Below are 16,020 nucleotides of genomic sequence, written 5' to 3' on the forward strand. Positions count from 1 at the left end.
AACTTTGGATTGGAGATGCTTAAGGAGAGTTTACAGTCTAACCAGACACCTAGGTATTTGTAGTTGTCCACATACTGTAGGTCAGACCCGTCGAGGGTAGTGATTCTAGTCGGGTGGGCGGGTGCCGGCAGCGTTCGATTGAAGAGCATGCATTTAATTTTACTTGTGTTTAAGAGCAGTTGGAGGCTACTGAAGGAGTGTTGTATGGCATGGAAGCTCGTTTGGAGGTTTGTTAACACGGTGTCCAATGAAGGGCCAGATGTATACAAAATGGTGTCGTCTGCGTAGAGGTGGATCTGAGAATCACCAGCAGCAAGAGCGACATCATTGATATACACAGAGAAAGAGTCGGCCCAAGAATTTAACCCTGTGGCACCCCCATAGAGACTACCATAGGTCCAGACAACAGGCCCTCTGATTTGACACATTGAACTCTATCTGAGAAGTAGTTGGTGAACCAGGCGAGGCAATCATTTGAGAAACCAAGGCTATTTAGTCTGCCAATAAGAATGCGATGGTTGACCGAGTCGAAAGCCTTGGCCAGGTCGATGAAGATGGCTGCACAGTACTGTCTATTATCGATCGCGGTTATAATATCGTTTAGGACCTTGAGCGTGGCTGAGGTGCACTCATGACCAGCTCGGAAACCGGATTGCATAGTGGAGAAGGTACGGTGTGATTCGAAATGGTCGGTGATCTGTTTGTTAACTTGGCTACCAAAAAGTTTCGAAAGGCAGGATGGATATAGGTCTGTAACAGTTTGGATCTAGAGTGTCAAATCAAATCAAATCAAATTTTATTGGCCACATGCGCCGAATACAACAGGTGCAGACATTACAGTGAAATGCTTACTTACAGCCCTTAACCAACAGTGCATTTATTTTTTTATAAAAAAGTAAAATAAAACAACAACAAAAAAAGTGTTGAGAAAAAAAGAGCAGAAGTAAAATAAAATAACAGTAGGGAGGCTATATGTACAGGGGGGTACCGGTGCAGAGTCAATGTGCGGGGGCACCAGCTAGTTGAGGTAGTTGAAGTAATATGTACATGTGGGTAGAGTTAAAGTGACTATGCATAAATAATTAACAGAGTAGCAGCAGCGGTAAAAGATGGGGTTGGGGGGGCAGTGCAAATAGTCCGGGTAGCCATGATTAGCTGTTCAGGAGTCTTATGGCTTGGGGGTAGAAGCTGTTGAGAAGTCTTTTGGACCTAGACTTGGCACTCCGGTACCGCTTGCCGTGCGGTAGCAGAGAGAACAGTCTATGACTAGGGTGGCTGGAGTCTTTGACAATTTTGAGGGCCTTCCTCTGACACCGCCTGGTATAGAGGTCCTGGATGGCAGGAAGCTTGGCCCCAGTGATGTACTGGACCGTACGCACTACCCTCTGTAGTGCCTTGCGGTCGGAGGCCAAGCAGTTGCCATACCAGGCGGTGAAGCAACCAGTCAGGATGCTCTCTATGGTGCAACTATAGAATATTTTGAGGATCTGAGGACCCATGCCGAATCTTTTTAGTCTCCTGAGGGGGAATAGGCTTTGTCGTGCCCTATTCACGACTGTCTTGGTGTGTTTGGACCATGATAGTTCGTTGGTGATGTGGACACCAAGGAACTTGAAGCTTTCAACCTGTTCCACTACAGCCCCGTCGATGAGAATGGGGGCGTGTTCAGTCCTCTTTTTTTTCCTGAAGTCCACAATCATCTCCTTTGTCTTGGTCACATTGAGGGAGAGGTTGTTATCCTGGCACCACACGGCCAGGTCTCTGACCTCCTCCCTATAGGCTGTCTCATCGTTGTCGGTGATTAGGCCTACCACTGTTGTGTCGTCGGCAAACTTAATGATGGTGTTGGAGTCGTGCCTGGCCATGCAGTCATGGGTGAACAGGGAGTACAGGAGGGGACTGAGCACGCACCCCTGAGGAGCCCCCTTGTTGAGGATCAGTGTGGCAGATGTGTTGTTACCTACCCTTACCACCTGGGGGCGGCCCGTCAGGAAGTCCAGGATCCAGTTGCAGAGAGAGGTGCTCCGTCCCAGGGTCCTTAGCTTAGTGATAAGCTTGTTCTTCTTGTCCAGGTGGGCAAGGGCAGTGTGAAGTGCAATAGAGATTGCATCTTCTGTGGATCTGTTGGGGTGGTATGCAAATTGGAGTGGGTCTAGGGTTTCTGGGATAATGGTGTTGATGTGAGCCATGACCAGCCTTTCAAAGCACTTCATGGCTACAGACGTCAGTGCTACGGGTCGGTTGTCATTTAGGCAGGTTATCTTAGTGTCCTTGGGCACGGGGACTATGGTGGTCTGCTTGAAACATGTTGGTATTACGGACTCAGTCAGGGACATGTTGAAAATGTCAGTGAAGACACTTGCCAGTTGGTCAGCACATGCTCGGAGTACACGTCCTGGTAATCCGTCTGGCCCTGCGGCCTTGTGAATGTTGACCTGCTTAAAAGTCTTACTCACATCGGCTACGGAGAGCTTGATCACATAGTCATCCGGAACAGCTGGTGCTCTCATGCATGCTTCAGTGTTGCTTGCCTCGAAGCGAGCATAGAAGTGGTTTAGCTCGTCTGGTAGGCTTGTGTCACTGGGAAGCTCGCGGCTGTGCTTCCCTTTGTAGTCTGTAATAGTTTTCAAGCCCTGCCACATCCGACGAGCGTCAGAGCCGGTGTAGTACGATTCAATCTTAGTCCTGTATTGACTCTTTGCCTGTTTGATGGTTCGTCGGAGGGCATAGCGGGATTTCTTAAAGCGTCCGGGTTAGAGTCCCGCTCCTTGAAAGCGGCAGCTCTACCCTTTAGCTCAGTGCGGATGTTTCCTGTAATCCATGGCTTCTGGTTGGGGTATGTATGTACGGTCACCTCGGGGACGAAATCATTGATGCACTTATTGATGAAGCCAGTGACTGATGTGGTGTACTCCTCAATGCTATCTGAAGAATCCCGGAACAGGTTCCAGTCTGTGCTAGCAAAACAGTCCTGTAGCTTAGCATCTGCGTCATCTGACCACTTTTTTATTAACCGAGTCACTGGTGCCTCCTGCTTTAGTTTTTGCTTATAAGCAGGAATCAGGAGGATAGAGTTACGGTCAGATTTGCCAAATGGAGGGCGAGGGAGAGCTTTGTACGCGTCTCTGTGTGTGGAGTAAAGGTGGTCTAGAGTTTTTATTCCTCTGGTTGCACATTTAACATGCTGGTAGAAATTATGTAGAACGGATGTAAATTTCCCTGCATTAAAGTCCCCGGCCACTAGGAGCGCTGCCTCTGGATGAGCGTTTTCCTGTTGACTTATGGCCTTATACAGCTCATTCAGTGCAATCTTAATGCCAGCATTGGTTTGTGGTGGTAAATAGACAGCTATGAAAAATATAGATGAAAACTCTCTTGGCAAATAGTGTGGTCTACAGCTTATCATAAGATACTCTACCTCAGGCGAGCAAAACCTTGAGACTTCCTTAGTATTTGATTTTGTGCACCAGCTGTTGTTTACAAATATACACAGACCGCTACCCCTTGTCTTACCGGAGTCAGCCGTTCTATCCTGCTGAGGTAGCGTATAGCCCGCTAGCTGTATGTTATCCATGTCGTCGTTCAGCCACGATTCAGTGAAACATAAGATATTACCGTTTTTAATGTCCCGTTAGTAGGATAACCGTAATCTTAGGTCATCCAATTTATTTTCCAATGATTGAAGATTGGCTAATAGGATTGATGGGAGCGGCAGTTTACTCGCTCGCCGTCGGATCCTTACAAGGCACCCCGACCTACGTCCACGATATCTCTGTCTCTTCCTCATACGAATGACGGGGATTTGGGCCTTGTCGGGTGTCTGTAGGATATCCTTCACGGCCGCCTCGTTGAAGAAAAATTATTCGTCCAATATGAGGTGAGTAATCGCTGTCCTGATATCCAGAAGCTCTTTTTGGTTATAAGAGACGATGGCAGAAACATTATGTACAAAATAAATTACAAATAACGCGGAAAAACACACATAATAGTACAATTGGTTAGAGGGCTGTAAAACGGCAGCCATCTTCTCCGGCGCCATTCTACACCCTTTTAAGAGGGGGATGACCGCGGCAGCTTTCCAATCTCTGGGGATCTCAGACGTTACGAAAGAGAGGTTGAACAGGATAGTAATAGGGGTTGCCACAATTTTGGCGGCTAATTTTAGAAAGAAAGGGTCCAGATTGGCTAGCCTAGATGATTTGTAGGGGGGCGGCATGGGCAAGTTGCAGCGGAGGGTGCAGAGCTGGTGACCGGGGTAGTGGTAGCCAGGTGGAAAGCATGACCAGCCGCCGTAGCAAAATGCTTGTTGAAATTCTTGATTATTGTAGATTCATCTGTGGTGATAGTGTTTCCTAGCCTCAGTGCAGTGGGCAGCTGGGAGGAGGTGCTCTTATTCTCCAGTGTCCCAAAACTTTTTGGAGTTAGTGCTACAGGATGCAAATTTCTGTTTGAAAAAGCTAACCTTTGCTTTCCTAACTGCTTGTGTATATTGGTTCCTAACTTCCCTGAAAAGTTGCATATCACAGGGGCTATTCGATGCTAATGCAGTACGCCACAGGATGTTTTTGTGCTGGTTCAGAATTTTTTGAATGGGGCATGCTTATTTAACCCTCCCGTTGTCCTAGGGTCAAAATGACCCGCCACTGTGTTGAACCAACTTTATTTAATTTTTATATTCTTGGGATCATTTGTGAGAAGGAGGCAGTGAGACTTTAAAGAAAGTATCACTGCCTCCTTCTCACAAATGATCCCAAAAATATAAAAATTAAATAAAGTTGGTTCAACACAGTGGCGGGTCATTTTGACCCTAGGACAACGGGAGGGTTAAGATTGAAAGGAAAGCACTTTTAAAGAACGACTAGGCATCCTCTACTGATGGAATGAGATCGATATCCATCCAGGATACCTGGGCCAGGTCAATTAGGAAGGCCTGCTCGCTAAAGTGTTTTAGGGAGCGTTTGACAGTGATGAGGGGTGGTCGTTTGACCGCGGACCCGTTACGGACGCAGGCAATAAGGCAGTGTTCGCTGAGATCCTGGTTGAAGACAGCGGAGGTGTATTTAGAGGGTAAATTAGTCAGGATGATATCTATACGGATGCCCATGTTTACGGATTTAGGGTTGTACCTGGTATGTTCCTTGATCATTTGTGTGAGATTGAGGGCATCTAGTTTGGATTGTAGGATGGCCGGGGTGTTAAGCATATCCCAGTTTAGGTCACCAAGCAGTACGAACTCTGAGGATAGATGGGGGGCAATCAATTCACATATACACCATATGTGAATTGATTGCCCCCCATCTATCCTCAGGGCACAGCTGGGGGCTGAGGGGGGTCTGTAGCAAGCGGCAACAGTGAGAGACTTATTTCTGGAAAGGTGGATTTTTAGAAGTAGCTCAAACTGTTTGGGCACAGACCTGGATAGTATGATAGAGGTCTGCTTGCTATCTCTACAGTAGATTGCAACTCCACCCCCTTTGGCAGTTCTATCTAGACGGAAAATGTTGTAGTTGGGGATGGACCTTTCTGATTTTTGGTGGCCTTCCTAAGCCAGGATTCAGACACTGCTAGAACATCAGGGTTGGTGGAGTGTGCTAACGCAGTGAATAACTCAAACTTAGGGAGGAGGCTTCTGATGTTAACATGCAAAAAAAACAATGCTTTTACGGTTACAGAAGTCAACAAATGATAGCTGCTGGGGAGTAGGATCGATACTGGGGGCTGCAGGGCCTGGGTTAACTTCTACATCACCAGAGGAACAGAGGAGGACTAGAATAAGGATATGGCTAAAGGCTTTAAGATCTGGTCTTCTAGTGCGTTGGGTACTGAAAATAAAGGGGGCAGATTTCAGGGCGTTGTAGAATAGATTCAGGGCATTATGTACAGACAAGGATATGGAAGGATATGAGTACAGTGGAGGTAAACCTAAGCGTTGGGTAACAATGAAAGAGATAGCATCACTGTAGGCACCGATTGAGCCGGTCTCCGCATGTGTGGGGGGTGGAACAAAGGAGCTATTTGGGCAGTTTGAGAGGGACTTGGGGGTCTACAGTGAAATTGTATAATAAGAACTAACTGGAACAGCAATAGGCAATGCATATTGACATGCGAGAGAGGCATAAAGCAATCACAGGTGTTATTCGGGAGAGCTAAGACAACAACTGGTAATGGCGATGAAAGTTTGGGCTGAGGCTAAACAGTTCAACAGGACAGGGTACCGTGTAAAGGAACAGTCCAGCAGGCATCAGCTGTGCAGCTGAGTGATCATAAGGTCCAGTGAACAGCAATATGTGAGTCCGAGAGCAGTTCGAATTGGTGCTACAGCACAGGCTAGCAGGAAGCACGGCTGTTGTTTGCATGTGTTAGCGGGCCAGGCTAGCAGATGGATCTTCGTGGTCGTCGCAACGGGAAGCCCGTTGAAACCACAGACGATTACGTCGGCAGACCAGTCATGATGGATCGGCGGGGCTCCGTGTCGACTCTAGGAGGTCCTGTCCGGTTGACAGAGAGGTAGATGGCCGGTAGATGGGCCTGACTCGAGGCTAGCTCAAGGCTGATTAGCCAATAACAACATCCATTGGTTGCAGCTAGCTAGTTGCGATGATCCGGTGTTAAAGGTCCAGTGATTCAGTGGTTCCGGCAGAAAAACCGATATGCTCTGGGTCGATAACGCGCTGTGCAGACAGTGCAGACTGCCCGATAATATTCCAGGCTAGAGCTGGCTGGTAGGTAGTGCAGGCCACCGACAATGGTGAAAAACCGCTAACGGTGGCTAATAGCAAGTAGCTAGTTAGCTGGCTACTCCCATCCAGTAGACAGAGAGGTAGATAGCCGGGATATGGGCCTGGCTCGAGGCTAGCTTAAGGCTAACTGGTGCTTGCTTCGGGGCAGTGGTGATTAGCCAACAGCAAAATCCATTCGGTTGCGGCTAGCTAGTTGCGATCCGGTGTTAAGGTCCAGTGATTCAGTTATTCCGGCAGAAAATCTGATGTTCTGGGTGAAAACCGCTAACAGTGGCTAATAGCAAGTAGCTAGTTAGCTGGCTATACATACACTATATATGTAAAAGTATGTGGACACCCCTTCAAATGAGTGGATTCGGTTATTTCAGCCAAACCTGTTGCTGACAGGTGTATAAAATCGAGGACACAGCCATGCAATCTCCATAGACAAACATTGGCATTAGAATGACTTTACTGAAGAGCTCAGTGACTTTCAACGTGGCACCATCATAGGATGCCACCTTTCCAACAAGTCAGTTCTTCAAATTTCTGCCCTGCTAGAGCTGCCCCGGTCAACTGTAAGTGCTGTTATTGTGAAGTGGAAACGTCTAGGAGCAACAACGGCTCAGCCGCGAAGTGGTAGGTCACACAAGCTCACAGAACGGGACTTCCGAGTGCTGAAGCGCGCAGCGCTTAAAAATAGTCTGTCCTCGGTTGCAACACTCACTACTGAGCTCCAAACTGCTTCTGGAAGCAACTTCAGCACAAGAACTGTTCATCGGGAGCTTCATGATTACCATGCGCAATGCCAAGCTTTTGCGGAGTGGCGTAAAGCTCGCCACCATTGGACTCTGGAGCAGTGGAAACGCGTTCTCCGACGGACAAATCTAGGTTTGGCGTAAGCCAGGAAAACGCTCCCTGCCCAATGCATAGTGCCAACTGTAAAGTTTGGTGGATGAGGAATAATGGTCTGTGGCTGTTTTTCATGGTTCGGGCTCCTTAGTTCCAGGGAAGGGAAATCTTAATGCTACAGCATACAATTACATTCTAGACGATTATGTGCATCCAGCTTTGTGGCAACAGTTTGGGGAAGGCCCTGTGCACAAAGCGAGGTCCATACAGAAATGGTTTGTCGAGAACAGTGTGGAAGAACTTGACTGCCCTCCACAGAGCCCTGACCTCAACCCCATCAAACACCTTTGGGATGAATTGTAACTGACTGCGAGCCAGGCCTAATCGCCCAACATCAGTGCCCAACCTCACTAATGCTCTTGTGCCGAGACGCCGGAACCTGTCGAGACAGCCGAGGTGCGGGAACCTGTCGAGCCAGCCGAGGCGCGGGAACCTGTCGAGCCAGCCGAGGCGCGGGAACCTGTCGAGCCAGCCGAGGCGCGGGAACCTGTCGAGCCAGCCGAGGCGCGGGAACCTGTCGAGCCAGCCGAGGCGCGGGAACCTGTCGAGCCAGCCGAGGCACGGGAACCTGTCAAGCCAGCTGAGGAGCCTCAGAACGACGCCGACCCGAGGGACGGTCCCGAGGTCCAGGGGCGGAACAGTCGCTTCTGGGAGTCGGTAAGCAAGTACAGGGAGTGAATTTAATAATAAATGAAACATGGAACAAAACAAGAAACACGAGTAGCGTACAGACATGAAACACAGGAACAGAATCAATAACGCCTCGGGATGGAACCAAAGGGAGTGACATATATAGGGGAGGTAATCAGGAAGGTGATGGAGTCCAGGTGAGTCTCATAATACCTTGCAGGTGCGCATAACGATGGTGGCAGGTGTGCGTAATGAACAGTCAACTAGCGACCTCAAGTGCTGGAGAGGGGGAGCGGGAGTAGACGTGACACACAGTTAACGTAGTACATAGTACCACTGAACAAAAATATAAATGGACAATACAAAAATGTCAACGATTTTACTGAGTTTCAGTTCATATAAGGAAATCAGTCAATTGAAAGGAATTCATTAGGCCCTAATCTATGGATTTCACATGACTGGGCAGGGGCGCAGCCATGGGTGGGCCTGGCTCCAAAGTGAGTGGGCGTATGCCCTCCCAGGCCCACCCATGGCTGCGCCCCTGCCCAGCTCCACCGACAGGGGAGCCAAGCCCAGCCAATCAGAATGAGTTAATTTTTTCCACAAAAGAGCTTTATTACAGACATAAATACTTCTCATTTTCTTCAACTGTCCGCGTGGCTGGTCTCAGACGATCCCGCAGGTAAAGAAGCCGGATGTGGAGGGCTGGCGTGGTTACACGTGGTCTGAGGTTGTGAGGCTATTTGGACGTACTGCCAAATTCTCTAGGAGGCAGCTTATGGTAGAGAAATTAACATTTAATTATCTGGCAATAGCTCTGGAGGACAATCCTGCAGTCAGCATGCCATTTGCACACTCCCTCAAAACATGAGACATCTGCAGCATTGTGTTGTGTGACAAAACGGAATACTTTAGAGTGGCCTTTTATTGTAAAGGTTTTTCCCATTGAAAATGAGGTGATGCAGGATAAAAAAATGGTTTTACAAAATGTTTTCGTTCATACATTGAAGATGTTATTGCTATGTTTAGAAAGAAACCTATATCTTTTTAAAATATTATATCAATGCACTCGAAGATTTAGATTTCTGATTTTCGGTGCATCCTTTTTGCACTAAAGTTTTTTGACTCAACACACGCTACCGCAACTGTTTATTATCTATTATGTTCCCTACGCACTTTATTCCTAGTTATATATATAGTGCATTCAGAAAGTATTCAGACCCCTTCCCCTTTTCCACATTTTGTTACATTACAGCCTTATTCTAAAATGGATTAAATAACACATTGTCCTCATCAATCTACAAACAATACCCCATAATGACAAAGCGAAAACAGGTTTTTAGAAATGTTTGCAAATGTTTTAAAAATAAAAAAACAGAAATACCTTATTGACATAAGTATTCAGATCCTTTGCTATGAGATTCGAAATTGAGCTCCGGTGCATCCTGTTTCCATTTATCATCCTTGAGATGTTTCTACAACTTGATTGGAGTCCACCTGTGGTAAATTCAATTTATTGGACATGATTTGGAAAGGGACACACCTGTCTATATCAGGTCCCACAGTTGACAGTCCATGTCAGAGCAAAAACCAAGCCATGAAGTCGAATTGTCCGTAGAGCTCCGAGACAGGATTGTGTCGAGGCACAGATCTGGGGAAGGGTACCAAAATAATTCTGCACCATTGAAGGTCCCTATGAACACAGTTGCCTCCATCATTCTTAAATGGAAGAAGTTTGGAACCACCAAGACTCTTCCTAGAGCTGGCCGTCCAGCCAAACTGAGCAATCAGGGGAGAAGGGCCTTGGTCAGGGAGGTGACCAAGAACCCAATGGTCACTCTGACAGAGCTCCAGAGTTCCCCTGTGGAGATGGGAGAACCTTCCAGAAGGACAGCCATCTCTGCATCACTCCACCAATCAGGCCTTTATGGTAGAGTGGCCAGACGGAAGCCACTCCTCAGTAAAAGGCACATTACAGCCCGCTTTGAGTTTGTCAAAAGGCACCCAATGGACTCTCAGACCATGAGAAACAAGATTCTCTGGTCTGATAAAACCAAGATTGAACTCTTTGGCCTCAATGCCATGCGTCATGTCTGGAGGAAACCTGGCACCATCCCTACGGTGAAGCATGGTGGTGGCAGCATCATGCTGTGTGGATGTTTTTCAGGGACAGGAACTGGGAGACTAGTCAGGACAAAGTACAGAGAGACCCTTGATGAAAACCTGCTCCAGAGCGCGAAGGACCTCAGACTGGGGCGAAGGTTCCCCTTCCAAAAGGACAACGACCCTAAGCACACAGCCAAGACAACGCAGGAGTGGCTTCGGGACAAGTCTCTGAATGTTCTTGAGTGAACCAGCCAAAGCCCGGACTTGAACCCGATCTAACATCTCTGGAGAGACCTGAAAATAGCTGTGCAGCGACAATCCCCTTCCAACCTGACAGAGCTTGAGAGGATCTGGAAAGAAGAATGGGAAAAACTCCCCAAATACAGGTGTGCCAAGCTTGTAGCATCATACCCAAGAAGACTCGAGGCTGTGATGGCTGCCAAAGGTGCTTCAACAAAGTACTGAGTAAAGGTTCTGAATACTTATGTAAATATATTTCCATTTTAGTTTTTTTATTTTTGCAAACATTTCTAAAAACCTGTTTTTGATTTGTCATAATGGGATATTGTGTGTAGATTGATGAGGATAAAAATCAATTTGATCAATTTTAGAATGAGGCTGTAACGTAACAAAATGTGGAAAAAGTCAAGGGGTTTGAATAGTTTCCGAATGCACTGAATTTAAAATTGATTAAATTGAGATATTTTTTGTCACTGGCCTACACACAATACCCCATAATTTGAAAGTGGAATTATTCGTTTAGACATTTTTACAAAGTAATAAAAAATGAAAAGCTGAAATGTTTTGAGTCATTAAATATTCAACCCCTTTGTTCATCTAAGCCTAAATAAGTTCAGGAGTAAAAATATGCTCAACAAGTCACATAATAAGTTGCATGGACATTTTTTTTAGATGACTACCTCATCTCTGTATCCCACACATACAATTATCTGTAAGGCCCCTCAGTCGAGCAGTGAATTTCAAACACAGATTCAACCACAAAGACCAGCGAGGTTTTCCAATGCCTCGGAAAGAAAGGCACCCATTGGTAGATGGATAAGAAAAAAAGCCAACATTGAATATCCCTATGAGCATGGTGAAGTTAATCATTACACTATGGATGGTGTATCAGTACACCCAGTCACTACAAACATACAGGCGTCCTTCCTAACTCAGTTGCCGGAGAGGAAGGAAATCGCTCAGGGATTTCACCATGAGGCCAATGGTGATTTTAAAACAGTTACAGAGTTACTCCACAATATTAGCATAACTTACCAAGTGAAAAGAAGGAAGCCTGTACAGAATAAAAATATTCCAAAACATGCACTATGGCACTAAAATAAAACTGCAAAAAAATTGGCAAAGAAATTAACTTTATGTCCTGAATACAAAGCATTATGTTTGGGGCAAATCAAACACAACACATCACTGAATACCTCTCTTCATATTTCCAAGCATGGTGGTGGCTGCATCATGATATGGGTATGCTTGTCATCGGCAAGGGAGTTTTTTAAATAAAAAGGCCGATTCTAGCCGATTCTAGTCAAAACTGTAACTGCAGAGGCTAAATCCTAGAGGAAAACCTGTTTCAGTCTGCTTTCCAACAGACACTGGAAGACAAATTCACCTTTCAGTAGGACAATAACCTGAAATAAAAGGCCAAATATACACTGGAATTGCTTACAAAGATGACATTGAATGTTTCTGAGTGGCCTATTTACAGTTTTGACTTAAATCGGCTTGAAAATCTATGGCAAGACTTTAAAATGGCTGTCTAGCAATGATAAACAACCAACTTGACAGAGTTTGAAGAATTTAAAAAAGAATAATGTTCCGATATTGTACAATCCAAGTCCGCAAGGCAGACTTACCCAGAAAGACTCACAGCTGTAATCGCTGCCATCGGTGATTCTAACATGTATTCACTCAAGGGGTTGAATACATATCTAATCAAGATATATTAGTGTTTTATTTTTCATACATTTTCTACATATAGATCGTTGACAAAAAATGACATTTAAATCCATTTTAATCCCACTTTGTAACACAACAAATGTGCAGAAAGTAAAGTGGTGTGAATACTTTCTGAAGGCAATATCTACAACATGTCTACCTCAATTACCTCGTACCGCTGCACATCGACTCGGTACTGGTACCTGTTTATATAGCCAAGTTATCGTTACTCATTGTTTATTCATTACGTGTTATTACTTTTCTATGATTACTCTATTTTCTTTCTCTCTACATTGTTGAGAAGGGGCCCATAAGTAAGTATTTCACTGTTAGTCTACACCTGTTGTTCATATTATATTATTTATGAAGCATGTGACGCATAACATTTGTTTTTGATTTGATTTTGATTTGAATGGTCTCTGTTTGGTTCTCTTTGTGGCTCTTTTTGAGGGGTGTGAGTTTGATTGGAGCGTTCACATTGCACAGAGTTAGGATAATTTGGCTGAAAAGCTCCACGATCTGGCTGCAGTACTTCAGCTACAAAGGCTCTTAAGTTTACAAATATTAATTTATTGCTTAAAACAATGTGGTGGGTGCTGGGAATGTGCTTCATGTATCCAATCATGGGTCAAGGCCTTCATCGTACATAATAATTTGTTCCTAACTGACTCGCCTGGTTAATTAAAAGTTGAATAAAATGAAATGAACATTATTTTCTCATTAGTATATTGTATAATTTAATATAATATGCCATTTAGCAGACGCTTTTATCCAAAGCGACTTACAGTCATGCGCGCATACATTTTTACGTATGGGTGGCCCCGGGGATGGAACCCACTACCCTGGCGTTACAAGCGCCATGCTCTACCAATTGAGCTACAGAGGACCACTGCTTGCCTCCTCACATATTCCATGTCAAGTGTTATTCCAAACACAGTTCAAACAACTATCTATATTTAGCCTACTTAATTGTTTTGCACACCTAGTTTGTTGTGCAACATTTCAAAGGTTATGCTTATCAGAGCCAATCCCTGAACCTGCATTACATTTTGGATAGTTTTTTCTCTACTAACTACTCTATGATGACATCAGAATCAAGTGTTTATAAGACAGCTCCTACTTGTTTGGTACCAAAACTAAAGTGGGATGAGGTAAGTGGACATTTCTTGGAATGAAAGACTATACACATTTTCCTTCCACAGATACTAAGGTGAGGTGAAAGGGTATTATTTGTGCTGTGTGTATATACTTGCTATATCGTTTGTGATTCAGTGAGAAAGCCATTTCCTTAAAGAAGCACATTTAATATAAATCTAAGCATTTATGGTCTATTCATATGTACATTCAGGTCTATACCAAATCTGCTAAATTATTCTGAATAACAAACCTTTGCCTTTATTGCACAACATTCATTTTATTGACCAAAAAGAATGTGATTTTCAGCATATACTTTATATACACCTGCAATGAGGTACTTTAGATTTTTTGGCAGCTAAATATGTAACTTAGGCTGCGTTTACACAGGCAGCCCAGTTTTGATATTTTCTCCACTAATTGGTCTTTTGACCAATTACATCAAAATATCAGAATTTGGCTGCCTGTGTAAACACAGCCATAGATTCCAAACGTAACTATGTGACTTAAAGCACAAAAAAGCATTCAGTGATATTCTAAACGGGTTCAACCCATTATATAAACAGTGGCACAGAAGGACTTATTAAAATGTATGATATGCATAGATACAATTTCATGTGAGACCTTAAAGGCTGTACTTTTTCCTCAATTATATGACTGTTATGGGGGCAATCTGCAGTTCAAACAACAAGAAAGCAGTCAGCCCACCACTGTTTCAGTAAACAGCTGAGGGACGGGGCTGGAGAAATGTAACCACTCTGAAATTCATTTACATAGCTATGGCTACAAGGACTGACCATCTATGATATTTACATGATCGTTTTAACCATGTTTTGAGGTTACAATTACACTGTTACAAACAATGGAGTAATACAACAAGCTTTTATTTTGGCCTTTATAAGTTCTATTCTTCAAGAAAGAATAGGTAATCATCATGAATTTAAAAGTCCAAAAATGGATGTAGCAATCACTAGCAGACTTGGACATACAGTTCTGGGCATTAAAACGGTAACCTGTACTGCAATGCAGTAAAAAACATTTGCTTTAAAGTGCACTGCGTTACTTGGATTATTGGTATGACTGCTAATGAACTTGGTGCAGTAACTTTGAAATGCGAAGAACTATATTCCTTGAAGCAAGTATTCAAAGCTGTTGTATTCTTAGTCCAGAACTTCTGTGTGTTTTACGACACGCGTGTGTATTGTCAACATGTATGCTCTGTATTTGGCTGTTTAAAAAAATTATAGACTGAAATTCTGACCATTCAAAGTAAAGGGTTTCCACTTCAATTTTCAATGTTTATTTAGCCTATGTTAGGCATAGTGATTAAAAACATCACAGAATGTGTAGTTTTGTATATAGACATGACATTTCAAACTGTTTGGACTGACCAATGAGGTGACATTATGTGGTTATTTTACTTCCAAAGGTAATAAAATGTATTGAATACATTTTTTAAAGAATTTTCCATCCCTCTCTCTCTTTCTTTCTCTCTGTGTTCCCAGCCTAGGTACTATGAACTCATCGGCCCGTCCACTAGGAAATATGAGCTATGACCCGCAGATATTAGTGAGAGACACGTTCAACACTGCCTTCGTGAAGAACCTGATCGTGGTGCTGGTATGGTTCAGCCTCAGCTACATCAACAGCAGCGTGGTGGCCACCTTCTTCAGGAACCGTGTGTTCTACGAGAACCCGCGCTACATCCTCTTCATCCACATGGTCATCAACGACGCCATGCAGCTCACTGTCACCATCACCCTGTTTGTGCTGAGCTACATATTCTACACCATTAACGTTTCCTTCTGCTGCTTCTTCATCCTTGTGGCTGTCTTTACCACCAGGACCTCCCCGGTCAACCTGGCTAGCATGGCCATTGAGCGCTACATCGCCATCTGCAACCCCCTCCGCCACGCTCAGATCTGCACGCCACGCCGCACCTACGCTCTCATCGGCTTCATCTGGTTTATCTGCGTGGTGCCCGACATCACTGACCTCTTTGTGACCATGGCCACCGAGTCTTTGAGCTTCTTCAACACACGCGTGTTCTGTTTGAGGCAGAACGTCTTCAAGGACCCCATTCTAACCTACAAGAGGCAAGCCTTTGACGCCATCTACTTCTCCTGTGTCTTCCTCACCCTGGTCTACACCTACCTGCGGATCCTGTTCACTGCCAGGGCTCTGTCCTCAGAGAAGCAGTCTGCCCAGCGGGCCAGGAACACCATCCTGCTCCACGGGGGGCAGCTCCTCATGTGCATGCTCTCCTATATCTCCCCCAGCATGGACATAGTCTTTCGTCTCATCTTACCCGGACACATCCTGGAGATTCGCTTCGCCAATTACCTCATCGTCTACATCCTCCCCAGGTTCCTCAGCCCCATCATCTATGGCGTCCGGGACAAGGAGTTCCGGAAGTATCTGAAAAGGTATTTTGTGAGTGACCGGTGTAAGGGGATGTCTCATCGAGTCAATCATAGTGAAGAGGGAGAAAATAAAGCAGGTTAAAATAAAAAGTAGTTAGTGATACAATTTACAGTATATGGTAATTGTGTAAAAATACAGGTAA

The 16,020-nt window shown here is 44.8% G+C and overlaps 1 protein-coding gene across 1 annotated transcript; it reads left to right on the forward strand.

The window, feature by feature from the left end:
- Positions 1-14,999: 14,999 nt before the first annotated feature.
- or90a1 (odorant receptor, family 90, subfamily A, member 1) lies at positions 15,000-15,959 on the forward strand (the record flags this gene model as incomplete). The annotated part of the gene is made up of 1 exon (XM_084166836.1): positions 15,000-15,959. The coding sequence occupies one exon, from the start codon at positions 15,000-15,002 to the stop codon at positions 15,957-15,959; it is 960 nt and encodes a 319-aa protein (XP_084022962.1).
- Between the last annotated feature and the right edge of the window lie 61 nt (positions 15,960-16,020).

Source organism: Coregonus lavaretus (genome assembly GCF_964263955.1).
Source record: "Coregonus lavaretus genome assembly, chromosome: 8".
NCBI classification, from domain to species: domain Eukaryota; kingdom Metazoa; phylum Chordata; class Actinopteri; order Salmoniformes; family Salmonidae; genus Coregonus; species Coregonus lavaretus.